General features: G+C 40.3%; 1 protein-coding gene across 1 annotated transcript in view; it reads right to left on the bottom strand.

Annotated features, from left to right (window-relative positions):
- esyt3 (extended synaptotagmin-like protein 3) overlaps nucleotides 1-13556 on the bottom strand; it is a gene marked incomplete at both ends in the record, with an annotated part of 78172 nt that overhangs the window by 63669 nt on the left and 947 nt on the right. The window contains 21 exons of the mRNA XM_079254767.1: nucleotides 108-157; nucleotides 387-492; nucleotides 590-721; nucleotides 2195-2293; nucleotides 2385-2728; nucleotides 3765-3914; nucleotides 4087-4173; nucleotides 4278-4349; nucleotides 6301-6357; nucleotides 6432-6494; nucleotides 6599-6688; nucleotides 6818-6866; nucleotides 7136-7218; nucleotides 8241-8417; nucleotides 8580-8700; nucleotides 8824-8879; nucleotides 8967-9056; nucleotides 9134-9203; nucleotides 10091-10167; nucleotides 10295-10429; nucleotides 13129-13170. Of these exons, the coding sequence (XP_079110893.1) occupies nucleotides 108-157; nucleotides 387-492; nucleotides 590-721; nucleotides 2195-2293; nucleotides 2385-2728; nucleotides 3765-3914; nucleotides 4087-4173; nucleotides 4278-4349; nucleotides 6301-6357; nucleotides 6432-6494; nucleotides 6599-6688; nucleotides 6818-6866; nucleotides 7136-7218; nucleotides 8241-8417; nucleotides 8580-8700; nucleotides 8824-8879; nucleotides 8967-9056; nucleotides 9134-9203; nucleotides 10091-10167; nucleotides 10295-10429; nucleotides 13129-13170 (2150 nt within the window). The remainder of the gene's footprint in view (nucleotides 1-107; nucleotides 158-386; nucleotides 493-589; nucleotides 722-2194; nucleotides 2294-2384; nucleotides 2729-3764; nucleotides 3915-4086; nucleotides 4174-4277; nucleotides 4350-6300; nucleotides 6358-6431; nucleotides 6495-6598; nucleotides 6689-6817; nucleotides 6867-7135; nucleotides 7219-8240; nucleotides 8418-8579; nucleotides 8701-8823; nucleotides 8880-8966; nucleotides 9057-9133; nucleotides 9204-10090; nucleotides 10168-10294; nucleotides 10430-13128; nucleotides 13171-13556) is intronic.

Below are 13556 nucleotides of genomic sequence, written 5' to 3'. Positions count from 1 at the left end.
TGAGTTACTTTTGCGTGTAGTGTGAACCACTCGGAACAAATGCCAGGAAGTATTTGTACTGCCGTTACACAAGTAGTAAAAAAAACAATAAAATCATGGAATCATACCAGTCTACGACACCTTTAACTAGATCCAGCTGGGAGAGCTCCAGTATCACCTGTAAACAGAAGCAGACCGATTATCCAAACTGAGCTGCAAAGTGTTCATGTGACACCCAGCTGGCTGGCTTTTCTTCTGCAGTGCAAGTTGGAAAACAACAGCTTTTATTTACAACCTGGTTTTCCAGGTGACCCTGCTGGGGACACCAGGAAAACCTGCAGGACACCAGGACTGCTGATAAAGTCTTGATCTTTATCTTGTCAGATGTAGAAGTCGCCCAAACCTACCGAGCCGATGTCCTTTCTCTCCCTCGTATGAAACATCTTGTTATTTTTAACAGAAACGTCCAACTTCCTGGTCTTTGCTTCCTCCAGTGACACATCGAACTCGAACCTCAAAAGGAAGAATAAGGAGCATAAAGTTTTAATGAAGCTGCAACGCCGTCGCTGTTTTTCAGGAGAATGTTCTGCTATAAATGGAGTGACTTTACTTTTCATTGAAGACGGGATTGACCGTTCTCTTCTTGATGTGCGTCTTCTTGCGGTGTCGCCAGGACTGATCAGGGAGCAGATACAGGCGGATGTAGGAGTCTGTGCCATTCTCACTGCAGGGGAACAAGTTCCTGCAGACAGACGGGACATGCTGACTGCTCGAACATTTTCTTTTAACAAATCTGCCACAAAAATCCAGCTCCCCGCAAACCTCAGTCACTGTGTACCCGGCCTGTACCAGTACGATCTGGCCTTGTACCTTCTTCCACATAATGGTATGAAGACAATCTTTCCTCACATGGGACTGGTCATTAAAATGTCCCCCCCTGCTGAAGATTAGGGTTCCCCGATGGGAGTGGATTTTTCTCACTTCTCTTACGGCTCACTTGCAGCTTTTTTGATTAAAATCCTTGTCCCTTTGCTCGGAAAGTTTGCTTCATTTTGGTTATTGTGAACACACAAACAAATTCTGACGCAAACCAAAGGTCCGGCTATAAACGCAGGTCTCGGTCAAGCGGACCAAATAAAGGCGCTGTGGGTTCGGTGCAGGGTATTGTGGGTAAACGAACCAAAACATGTGTGGCAATGGGCGGCTCTGGATGGGAGAAATATCTCACAGACAGAACTGGAAGAATTTGGCAAAAGTTCTAAAAGAAATCTGAACAACTCAGACCTCTGGGATCTGATGCAGCTCCAAAAGTAAAACCAGGTTTTTTCTAAAAGTCCTTTTTCATGTGATAAGTCCAGCATGATGCAGTCTCACTACTCCACACACGTTCCTGTAGCCACATCCTGCCGTGAAGACACCTGACATTAAACTGCTGCATTCCTTTAACTCAATGTCTCTGAATGTCCACATTATTCCCGGCAGTGTCCAATATAGTGGGAACGCCTTTTTCTACGGGTGTCTGAATGTCCAGAGGGAAGAAAGTAAAGCACTGAAAATTACCCACAATAAATCTCGAAAAGTAGTGAGCATCGATGGTCACTAAACGGGTCAATACAGACCACAATGCATTGCTGGCAGGAGCTGAAAGTGGCGCAAGTGACAAGAGCTTCAAAGCAAGTTAAGAAAAAAAAACTATAGGTGATCCATTTTATATTTTTATTTGTTGAATAAATAGGCAACAAAGAAAGAATAAAATATTTTTAAAAATTTTTTTTTCACAGGAGTCTGGATTTTATTTGGAACCATGTGAGGTGGTTGCTATGGTAACTGCAGGTTGTCACGTTATCTGCGACGAGGAGAAAATAGCCAGTTTTGTGTTCGAACCGCCAACAGAATAAGTTGACTATGTGGTCTGCTACATAGTGCAGCCTTATATGAGGGGTTAGGGACCAGTGTGGACATTCAGACACAACAAATGTCTGTTTTGTTCTTTAAAAACACATATTACTGTGTAGAGTAAGTTACGTACAACCTAAAAAAAAATATTAGAAGGAGTTTCTAAAGAACTACTGCACAAAGTCATTTTTAAAAAGATTTTTTTTTTTTAAAATTTTAAAAAAAAGTCTCTTTTGAAGCAAAATACAAAGAAATGAGGGGCGGCTCAGTGAGTAACGGTGCTGCTGGGAAACCACTGTGGTGAGCTGGTCAAACCAACCTGCAGGAGTTAACCAGGATGACGAGTTTGTTCCTCAGACGAGCATGTTTTATATTCAGGGAGATCTCTCCAAACGAGCCCTGATGGTTCCTAATGGCCCTACAGCGGCGAGAAAACATGAACAAAAGAGTTTTTAACAACTTTCAGCGTAGTTTACGACACTGTGAGACTAAAGTCAAGCCTGACTCACTCTGGGTAGGAGGCTCCGTCTGAGAGGTCCAGCCGGGATGATGCGATGGAGTTTTCCGACAGCAAGCTGTGAGAGTCAAACCGGCGCATGGTTGCCATGGACGATGACCTCAAGGAGTCCGAATCCAGGAAGGAGCCATGGCGGTGGGCTGAAAAAGCATCGCCTGTGCTGTTCAGTGATTTGGATGGTTGGATTGGAGAGGAAGCGGCAGGGATGCTGCTGGAGGACACTTCGCCTGTGGTGGGAGTTGGCACAGTCTGTTGTTGGACTTGAGGGGGAGTGGAGAGGGTGGGGGGTTGAGCCATGGCTGTGGGTTTGGGGGGTGGCTTTTCCAAAGAAAGAGCCTAATGGGGTGGGGGGTGAAAGACATGGCTGCTTTTAGTGATTCATAAACATTGCTGTAATAGTGTAATACTGTACCGATTGCAGGACGGGAGCCGCATAGTTTAACAGGTGTTAAACTACACTGGTTCCCTGGTTAAATCCAGGATAAAGTCTAAAATTCTTCTCCTCACATATAAAGCTCTCCATGACCAAGCTCCATTGTACATAAATGATCTTATAGTTCCATCTATTCCAAACAGAGCACTTTGCTCTCAGACTGCAGGTTTACTGGTGGTTCCTAGAGTCTCAAAGAGTACTATGGGAGGAAGGGCCTTTAGCTATCAGGCTCCTCTCTTATGGAACCAGCTCCCACCGTGGGTTTGGGAGGCAGACTCCCTCCACACCTTTAGGATCGAGCTGAAAACCTTCCTTTTCCATGATTCTTACAGTTAGGATATGAGCTTCTCCTGAGTTGGAGTCTGCATGTATGGGACCCAACTGTCCAGGTTATGCTCATTGCTCTTATAGTTATGGGTAGTCTAGCCAACCATTACTTATGTAGCAATGGGGATGTCACCTGATGCACTGAGAAGTACCTCGCTCTATTTCTCTAATATATTAATGTATAAATATATGCCAATATTGCCGTCTCTAATTTATTTCTCCTTTTTTCCGCAGGTCTTCCTGAATAAGTGCAGTTGTACATGTTGTTCTGTCTTTCCTGTCCTCTCCACCCCAACCAGTCGAGGTAGATGGCTGCCCTCCCTGAGCCCGGTTCTGCCAGAGGTTTTCTTCCTGTTAAAGGGGAGTTTTTTCCTTCCCGCTGTCACCTCATGCATGCTCAGGATGGGGGATTGGATCGAAGTCATGACTCGATGCAATCAGTTTGTTTCTATTATAGGATATGTATGAAGTGGCTCGAAATGATGTGTATGTTGATTTGTGTATGTAAAGTGCCCTGTGACAACATTGTTGTGAAGTGGCGTTATACAAATAAAGCTGAATTGAATTGAACTGAATTAAGGCGTGTGTGTGCGGGCGAACTTGTCCACCCACCCTGAGAGTGGCCTTCAGTCTGATCTCGCTGTTTGCTCCGGAGCGCTCCAGCATGAAGCGCTGGTCCAGCATCATGTTGGAAGTATTTAGGAGGCGAGTGAGAGGAAACCTCAACACACCAAGCAGGGTCGTCTTCTCATGCTCTTTGACCTGAACCACACACACATACACACAACAAGGACTAAATACAGTCTTTTTCTTATGTTACACTGCAGCAGCGGTGTGTTCACTCTCTGTTCTTTAGTCATAATGAAGCAGCAGGAAAACTGATTGATTCTGGAAACGATCTGACGTGTGCTGCGTCCAGCGTGAAGTTACAAACCTGAACAATGAGCTCCTGTGTTTTGACATTATGGACAAAGAAAGTGAAGCCCTGCTCCCAAGCTGGGTTCTTAGATGCATAAACAACCTGTGGAAAGTGAAGAGAAGATGCAGGACAACGACAACAAACAAGGAGCTTAACGTGAGCTGATGACACATAGCTTTGATTCTGATCAAAAAGTAGAACAATACCTTGCTTTTCTGAACGTCTTGATCAATGGAAAATTCCACATACGAGTTGGGACCTCCAATTTTCTTTGTGAACTGAAAACAGTAAAATCATAGATCAAGTCCAAATCTTTGCTTTATAATCCCCATTTTGCAAATGATTGTGTTCCTTATAGTTTAGTGTCTTGTTTTCTGTTTAACACAAGTCAGTCTGTAAAACACTGTGCAACATTTACAAAAAAAACAGTCTACAAGCCAATGTTAGGAGTTTGAGTACAAGCAGACTAGCTTCCAGGAAGGATTGGTTGTACATTCCTCTCTGTAACGACCTGCAAACAACCCATATTAGATGGAAAACAGATGTTTATTCAGAGAATCATTCCTTGTACACGATGGGCATGGTACTGAGAGACTTTCATTTTTAACATTCCAGGAAATCAAAATGTAGTTTCTCTGGAAAACAACCTGTTTCACTTTGTAAGTGTAGTTTTATTCAATGGCCAGCAGAGGGCACTGTAGCTCCGTTGAAAAGTCCTGCTCTCTTATTAGTTGCCAAAAATGTAAATTTCACTCCATAACTATCAAAGAAGTAAAGATTTCTCAGGCTGGGAAACTCAGACCTGTCAAAACCTCAAGAGAAGAAGGAAAAAACACAACACAAACACAAGCTGGCAACAGCATGCCCTCATAAAGTGACCCCCCAGACAAACGGGAAATGCCAGTTTGACTAAGGAACAGGTGCAGCTGAAGCACTAGCTGACTGTATCTGATCTCACAAAGCCTGTTGTCTCAGAAAGTAAAGGAACTCTTAAAGCATTGCACCCAACAGGGATGCTGCCTGTCGACTCTTATTTAAAACAACCAGATTAAATGTGTTCCACATTATTGTGCAGTTTGTTCGTTTTTACCTAAATGATCAGTGTGAATGACAGGGAACATTAACCCTTTGATGCATCATGTTCAGCTATTTAAAGGCTGTTTTCTCGTATATACATAACTGAGATGGTATATTTACAATTTTGCTACTTCAGTAGACATTAGGCGAGTCACCCAACACACTGCCACTCCCTGAGTAAAGAAATGTAGTATAAAACTTCATACATGCATGAAGACATAATTACCAAGTTTACCTCAGTAATAAACAGAACAACATGATGATACTAGTCCAGTTTTATAGAATAATTCTATTATATAAATTACAATACATTATGTGGAGAAATATTTTTAAAGAATAGATCAAATAAATAAACTAAATAAAAAGTCAAATTATGATCTGATTAGTCGATTTATCACCAAAATAATTTCTGACTAGTCGGTTATTAAAATAATGGTTGGTAGCAGCCCTAACCCAAATGCTACAGTATGTGAGATCCAGCAAGCATAAGAAGTGTGAACACAGTTGAATCCACTTTGGGTGTGAACCCACAAAGGCACAAACCAAACGAGTTGTTTTAGGTTCCAACGGTACCTTTTTTAAGAGGAAAACGGTGCTGGATAAAAAAACAAAACAAAAAAAAACATTTATTACTTTATATTTACAAAAAAAGACAAAATAGTTCAATGAAAAAGATTTTTATAGAAATATTTTGTTATACTTGCTGAGAATCACTCAAGTAATATTGATGTTAAACATATTTAGTTTGCTGAGTATAACTTTGCATGTATTACATTTGTCACTGTTGTAACTTTGACATACATTGTTTAGTTCGAAAAGCAAAGGCGGTGCTCTTACTTTGAAATGTTTTATTTTGAAGTAACAGGAAGTGAGTAAATTATTGCCAGAGCAAGAAGAAAAAATGTTATAAGTTTTGACACACAGTACTCTGGCCGAAAGCAGCACGTAGTCGTCTTTAACTTTAAAGCAAAACTTTGAAAGACATCTGTATTCATGTCTGATTGATGAAGCTCCAGTTACGTTAGAATACTACGTTCTCTTTCTTTCTTTCTTAGCATGGGGTTGTTACTGTGGTAAACTTATGTAGGAACTCTCCAAAAGTCAGTTTATGTCAACACCACACAACGTAAAGGGATGATGTTGGAGTCTTACCCGTCCCTCCTTTGACTTTCCATGTTTGTGATGTGCTGTGAAGTCACTGTGGTCTTTCTGCAAACAAGTAGCACATTTACATGAGCCATCTGCAAAAACAACAATGAACCTCCCTGTTACAAAACACTTACTGGTAAGTTAGAAGCAGTGTCCAGATAGACTGCGAGCATGGCACTAGCAAAGCTGTTGTCAGTCTGAAAGAGAGCAACGGCAACATTTACACAACGGCGGGGAACTGTTCAACACGCAGTGGCAATAAATAAATCCTGATATTGATGAATGTCTAAGGCTACCGTACCTCCCTTAGCAGACTGGGGTCAGCCTGAAGGGAAAGCCACTGGAGCTTCAGATGTACGTCACCGTGCTCCACGCCCTCCAGAGGAAACCACTGCAAAAGACAAGGGAGACGGTGATGAGAAATGAATTCAAAATGTCTTTATTGGTGTTTTTATTAGGAACCGTTAAACAAGTCTAAATCCCTTTAATCAGTATAATGAAAATAACTTAATAATCTCACCTTATTTATTTCTTTCTCCCTCTTCACTTCTCCCAAATCAAGATTGTATCTAGAAGCAGAAAAAAATCCTGAATTTTATTAGCATGATGAGAAAACCAAGATTTATCCATTGCTTTTCTAATTCAACTTGGAAAACAAAGAAAACAAAAAGTAATAGTTATTTCTATTTATCTCTGATAATAAAATCACCGTCTTTTAAGGTTTGACTTTGCTGTGCAGGACCATCGTGGGACAAGCGTGTCAACCATCCTCAGTCCTAATATATGAGATTTTCTTTCCTTTCATATTTGCCTTTGCTGTGATTAGAAGCCATCTTACTTTCCAAGGAAGTCATCTTTATCCGTGTCCTCATCGAACAGCTCCAACTCCAGCTCTTGCCCCGGAGCTTCATGGACAACAAACTGCATGAAGGTTAAAATAATAACGATAAAAATAAAAGATGATTTTCAGTGTTTTTTAAATGAACATTTTAAGCAAAAAGCTTTCAGCAGATTCTGTTGTGGAATGAACATTAATGTCACATCTGACAGTCCGCTCTGCTGAAAGAAAGGAAAAATAAAGGGAATCTGCACATTTCTTACTTTTACGCGGGGAAATTCTTTTTTAGTTGTTTGTTTGTTGGATTAGAAACCTGCCATAATCTGAAACTTACAGAAAACGCTTTGAAACCTTGAAAGTCGGTGTTTGAAAACTGAAAACCTGAAATAAAGTTTGGCAAATCTAAAAAGAAGTTTCAAAACGTTGAAAAGTATTTTGAGTTTAAATCTCTGCAAGCATAATTTTGTCCTAATTTTTTTATTCATTATTCTTATTCCAGAGTCTCCGCCTCACATTTTCTGAGTTTCGTCCACACCGCTGCAAGGTTGTAATCATGTGATTGTTGGCAGTGTTCTCTCACTGCTTTGGTTTAAAACTCTGAAACTCACACACTGAATACCTATGAAAAAGGGGGGTTTGGTGGTGGTGGGGGGGGGGGGGGGGGGGGAGACACTGCGGGATGTCTGTGCAATAAACATTTGACCCGTTTTTTTCCATAATTAACAAGATAATTGTGAGCGGCATGTGCACACGACTGCGACCATGTCTTTAAATGCCATGTGTTGTAAACATTATCATACTTTCTCACCACCTCTATCAGATGTTTTAATGGAAAATATCTGTTCAACTTCGCCTTAGTAAAATACAGGAGCAGTAACTGTCCCTCCCCCAAAGCAGCCCTTTTTAAATGTAGAACAATTATTATAAAATTTAAAGAACTTTACAGAAGCTCCAAGAAAAATCATCTATATAACCAATTCTCCACCACAAGCATGGTGGAGCAGTGCCATTTCTTCCACATCACCCCACCCCCACCCAACCCCATCACCTTCAGCTCAGTAACAATAATTTAAACACTGTAAATCAGGCATTATTATAACTTCACCTGATAAACTTGGTCCCATTTTGGTTCCAAAGTTTTTTTGATGGTGTTGCTTTTGAAATGCTGGTTGCCGACTCTGAGGGTCACATATGGGTCGGATTTGCCTTTTTTAAAGCCCAATAGATATGTATCCATGGCCATGAGGTCTTTGGCCTCCAGCAGGTGAACCCTCACCACCCCCTGAGTGGCACAAGAGTCAATAAACACCAACTTTGTTAAAACCAACAGTCTGAAGCTGTAACATAATATAATGTGGTAAAAATCATATGAACATTTTATTATTTTTTATTGGATATGAATCTATTTCAACACTGGCATTAGCTTTTGGTAGTTTATACATACACGAGGAAGTGGGAACCTCATCTGATCCACTTTGACCTGGTTTATGAGGGGAATACACATGCGGTTGGGCAACACCATTAAAGAGGCAATGATGTCAATGATGGCTTTCTCAGAGAGTGAACTAAAAGGAACCAGGTGAGATGAGAAGACAGTTGATCGTCAAAAGGCCAAAAAACACTTGGTTTAGGCCAATAGGAGAGGATTAGTGTTCTAAAAAGCACAGAGGCTTTCTAGGAAAACTGACCTAAGGGCAGGGGTGTCCAGAAGGTTGGTCATACCAGTCCAGTTGATCTCTAAGGTCTGAGGGGGAGAATGAAGTTTAAAAAGCTTAAAATGAGACCAATCACACAATCGTACAATAAAATAAAAAAATATTAAAGCACTCACAGGGCGACGAATGAAAAATAAGGTGACTCCTCCAACCAGTGGTGATTGACCAATAAGAGGCTCTAAAATGACCCTGAGCATTCCCTGAAGCTGGAAGGTAAAGGTAGTTTTAACAAAACCAGGAGCCAAACTCATCAAAATGACAAAGAAAAGCAAAGAAGGCTCACTTTAAATCCTTTCACACCAGCTGTGATTGCCGGCTTCACTTCAGTGTCGATGTCCACATCACTGTCATAACTGCAGATTAAAACATTAAGATGCTTAGAGTCTAATTTATATACTTCTTCATTTATATAAACCTCAAAAGCATAAAGAACTGGCCCTAATTCACAACACAGCAGGGATTATCCAACTCCGGTCCTGAAAGCCGCGGTCCTGCAGGCGTTGGATGTTTCGCCTGTATGAACAGACTTGTGCAGAACTGTTGGAGCTCCATTTTATTTCAATCAGGGTTGTAGTGAGAAAACATTTATAACATGCAGGAAAATTGCCCTCAAGGACCGGAGTTGGTGATCCCTGCAATATGGTAAAGGATACAATTGATAGACTAGAATTAATCAATAATCAATGAGGAATAGTGTCAGTTTGAGTCGGACTTTTCCCCAGAGTGTCTTTCAGCAGACGACACAGATTCCCCATCAACGAGTTTGGCCTCCAACATGACGGTTGCATGTGGATGAAAAGTCCAAACCAGAGTTACCCAATCCGGCCCTACAAGAGTTGCAATCTAGAAGGTTTTCCATGTTTCTCTGCTCCCACACACCTGACTCAAATGAACAAGCACATAAACTGACAAGCTGTTAGATCCATTTATTATTCCAGTGTGTTGGAGCAAAAATAGATTGAAAATCTGTTGGATTGCGGCTCCTGTAGGACTGGACTGAGCAGCCAATACTTGTTTGACGTGTGGACACGGTCTCGGATTAAATCAAGTGCAGTTTAGAGAATATTAAATGACCGCTGCGTTTCTTGTTTTTACTACTAGGCGGGTGTAGACCTACAACATGTGCACAACTCGGTTCAGACTGTACAGCAGAATAAATCAAAACGAATAAAAAGATTAAAAAGAAAACAACACAAACTGCTGTAAATAATAATAATAAAAAAAACCTTTTTTGACTGACATTATATTCAAGTCCAGAATCACCTCCCGGTGATCCACCTCATGGGTGTACGCTCTGATTCCAGTGATCTTGAGAGGCTGAAATGAAGGACAAATTGGAAATAAATAAATGAGGTTCATAGTGTCACATAAAGTTGTCTCAGATTATATTTGAAGCTGCGCTTTGATGAACGTGCTTTGTTTTGGTGGTCACATGTCAACTCACTCTGTGTCCAAAGTGGATTTTGGTAAAAGTGAACGTCTTGAGCGCAGAGTTGGAGACCCGGATGGTTTGCTCGATGTTTAACTTCAGCAGCTTCTCCATGTACATCGCAAAGAAAGGCCAGGCTTGTTCCAGCACCTGAACGCAACAAAACCCAGGTTGACACGTCAATTCAAGACACCAGTTAAAGCCAAAATGTGCCGTCATCCCTATGAAGAACAGAATAAAAGGCAGCCAACATCCAAAGACGGGTTTTGGATTAGGGATTGATCCTGTGGAATCAATACTTCAACTTCTCCCAGTCAAAGTACTGGAGTTAATCATTCTTATATACAGCAACACTACTCAAAACATACTACCTGCTTTCACTTCTGAGTGTTTTAAACAGTAAAATTATGTTAAAAAAAATATGAACACTGGACGTTTTGAACACAGCATGGCTTATTTGTGAACAGAAAAAAAAACTGAGAAAACATTATTGGACAAAGAGAGGGAAAGAGAGGGTAACATGAGCCAGGACTGGGCGATTAATCGCATTTTTATCTCAATTACGATCTGGGTTTTCAACGATTCTGAAAATATGAGGGTGCGATTATTCTTCTCTTTACAGTTTCCTCTCCTGCTGTCTTCAGTTGCCAATCGAGCATCTCTGGCGTTGCAGCGCTGTGCTGTAAACTCCTCCCACAGCCGCTTTGGTTTCCTTCAGACACTGGTGCCAACTTGGAGACTTTCTCACTAAATCTGGTGACTTTTTTTGTTAAAAGCGACAAATCTAGCAACTTGTTATGTGGTTATTGGAGACTTTTCTGGTGTTTTGGCGACTGACTTGAAGACACATATTGTTCTGCAGTTACTGCAAGGAAGGAGCAGCGGGAGCCTCTCCCGTCCTAAAGCACTCCCAGGCGGCCAGTCTCAGTCGGCTCCGGCTGCAGGTCAATGTAGAATAAATGCAGTAGGTTGTGGAAGTTCATTACAACATAGTTTATACCACGGTCAGTGAGAACTGGCTGCATTTTCGTCTAAACGCACATGTAGTTCAGCGAGTTAAATCACTGTGATATCCCTTCGTTACGGGGTGTTACCATAGCAACGCGTTATCAGCTGGTTCAGTTCAGCTGTCTTTTAACAGGTGAATGAGAGAAACGCGCTGTAACCTGACAGCGGTTGTTTGGCATAAAAACCACATCCAGGCCAACATGAAATAGTTCCTATACTTCAGAAAATGTTGTAGAAAAGAAATACAAATTTGTTATAAAATACTTACTGTGTGGGTCCATGGTAAAAGCGGATTAAACAACTCGTAACGCGTGTGTCAGACGGTTATAATGCCCGACGCGGAGTCAAGAACACCACGACGTGTTGCGTTGTTTAATCCTTACTTATATTTATCTATTCAGTTTACATCAGTATTTGCACTTTGTCAAGAAAAAGCTACGTTATTTTTTTGTTTTTTTAAAATATGTGGAATCCTAAAGACATTTTTTTTAAAGTCACGGCTTAATGTAAAAAAAAAAATTCATGTTGTTAAAGATAAAAGGATAATCGTGTTCAATAATCGAGATCTCAGTTTGTGATTATAATTTTTGCCATAATCGAGCAGCCCTAACATGAGGGTCGACGCTGGACTGACTTTTACAAGCTGGAGCGAGCTCAGCATGCAGGTAGGATGTAAGACGGATGCAGAGTCAGCTGCTGTTATGAGGTGCCTCACTCATAAAATACGCCAAAGTTCAGCAGCTCTTTTTTTTAATGGACAAGAAAAGTCATTTTTGGTATTTATGAGAAAGTACCATAAAATATGTTGACATTGTCCATCTCCACTTTGCAACATCCTTCAAAAAGACTGGAGATTTTTTCTTCAGTTAAATCTGCATTTCATGTTCAACAGATTCACACCTACGTCAACCCTACAATGTTCTGGCACCCGCCTAATAACAAAAAAAATACAGCTGTCACTGAAATAAGATGAAATTGACAAAAAAATTTAATCAAGTAAAATTATCATAAAAATGAAATGAAAATCTTAACTGTTGTTGAATTGTGATTCAACAGAAATATATGATAAAAAAGGGTTAAGATGGGACGCGAAAACTAATATTTTGCTCAAAAACCCTTTGAGCTGATCACTGCAGGTGTCTTCTGTCAGGGTCTCTTTTCACTAAATCATAATTTTCCCAATTTTAATTTATTATTACTTTTTTCCATTTACAGTTATTAGAGCAACTATTGCAATTTTCCCATTTCTTTAATGGGAAGGTGCTCATTAAAGAAATGCGACTGTATTTCGATGGGATGGAAGTGTCCCTTTTTTATTACTACAAGTCATAAATCATGTGTATTTTACCAGATTAGGAGATAACAAAACCCTATAAAGGGACAAAACAACCTATACTTTTTAATTCTAAGTTTTTTGGTAATTTGTTTTTAAGCTTTTGTCCAGGATCTCAGAAAGCAGAGTGACGGCCTGGCCTGGCGGCCATGTTGTAATGAACAAATGTGCTTTACCAAGAGGGAGCTTAAGAGATATAAGGGGACGGTGCTTTGTGGACAAATACCTCTCCTTCATACCTGAGATTTATTCTATAATATAGTTTTATATTATTTGGTTATTGCTGAATAGCATATTGATGCTGGGCTTGGCAGAGGAAAGAAGGGAGGAGGAAGAGGATGAGAGAGTGAAGATGAGGAAAAGGAGATAAAAATTCTAAACTTATAAACTGTACAATCAAAACCCGAACAGAAAAAAAAACTGGCAGCCTGCTGCTAAACCTGTAAAGAAACTTTACAGAAGCAACTCTTAAACAGCTCCATTTTTAAAACATGTACAAATACTTTACCTTATTAACCCATTGAACTTTCTCAGTGTTAGAGAACTGAACCTTTATGGGAGAAAAAAAAAATACAGGGAAGTTAGAAATGTATCTGTCATCACAAGCTTCAGCAATTTTTACAAACAAACACAGTCCCATGCATCTAATGGGGGGGATCATTAAACAAATTAAATAATCACAAGGATTCAAGGATTAATTAATTTATGGCATGACACTAACCAAAAATAAAATTAAAGAAAAACAATCAAGTGATGCAAAAATGGATGCGTTTATCACAAAAAGATCAAACAAATACTTCAAATTCACATGGCTTTGTTTTCCATTTTCACATTCCAGGAGTCTGATCTGTAATTCATTTTAAACACGGACATGCACAGTAGTGTTTATCTCCACGCTTACCAACACTTCGTTGCAGCTTCAAGGCTGTGGACTGC

Source organism: Telmatherina bonti (genome assembly GCF_933228915.1).
Source record: "Telmatherina bonti genome assembly, chromosome: 15".
Classification (NCBI taxonomy): Eukaryota; Metazoa; Chordata; class Actinopteri; order Atheriniformes; family Telmatherinidae; genus Telmatherina; species Telmatherina bonti.
Note: the sequence above shows the minus strand (reverse complement) of the source record. Positions and strands in the feature narration are given on the sequence as shown.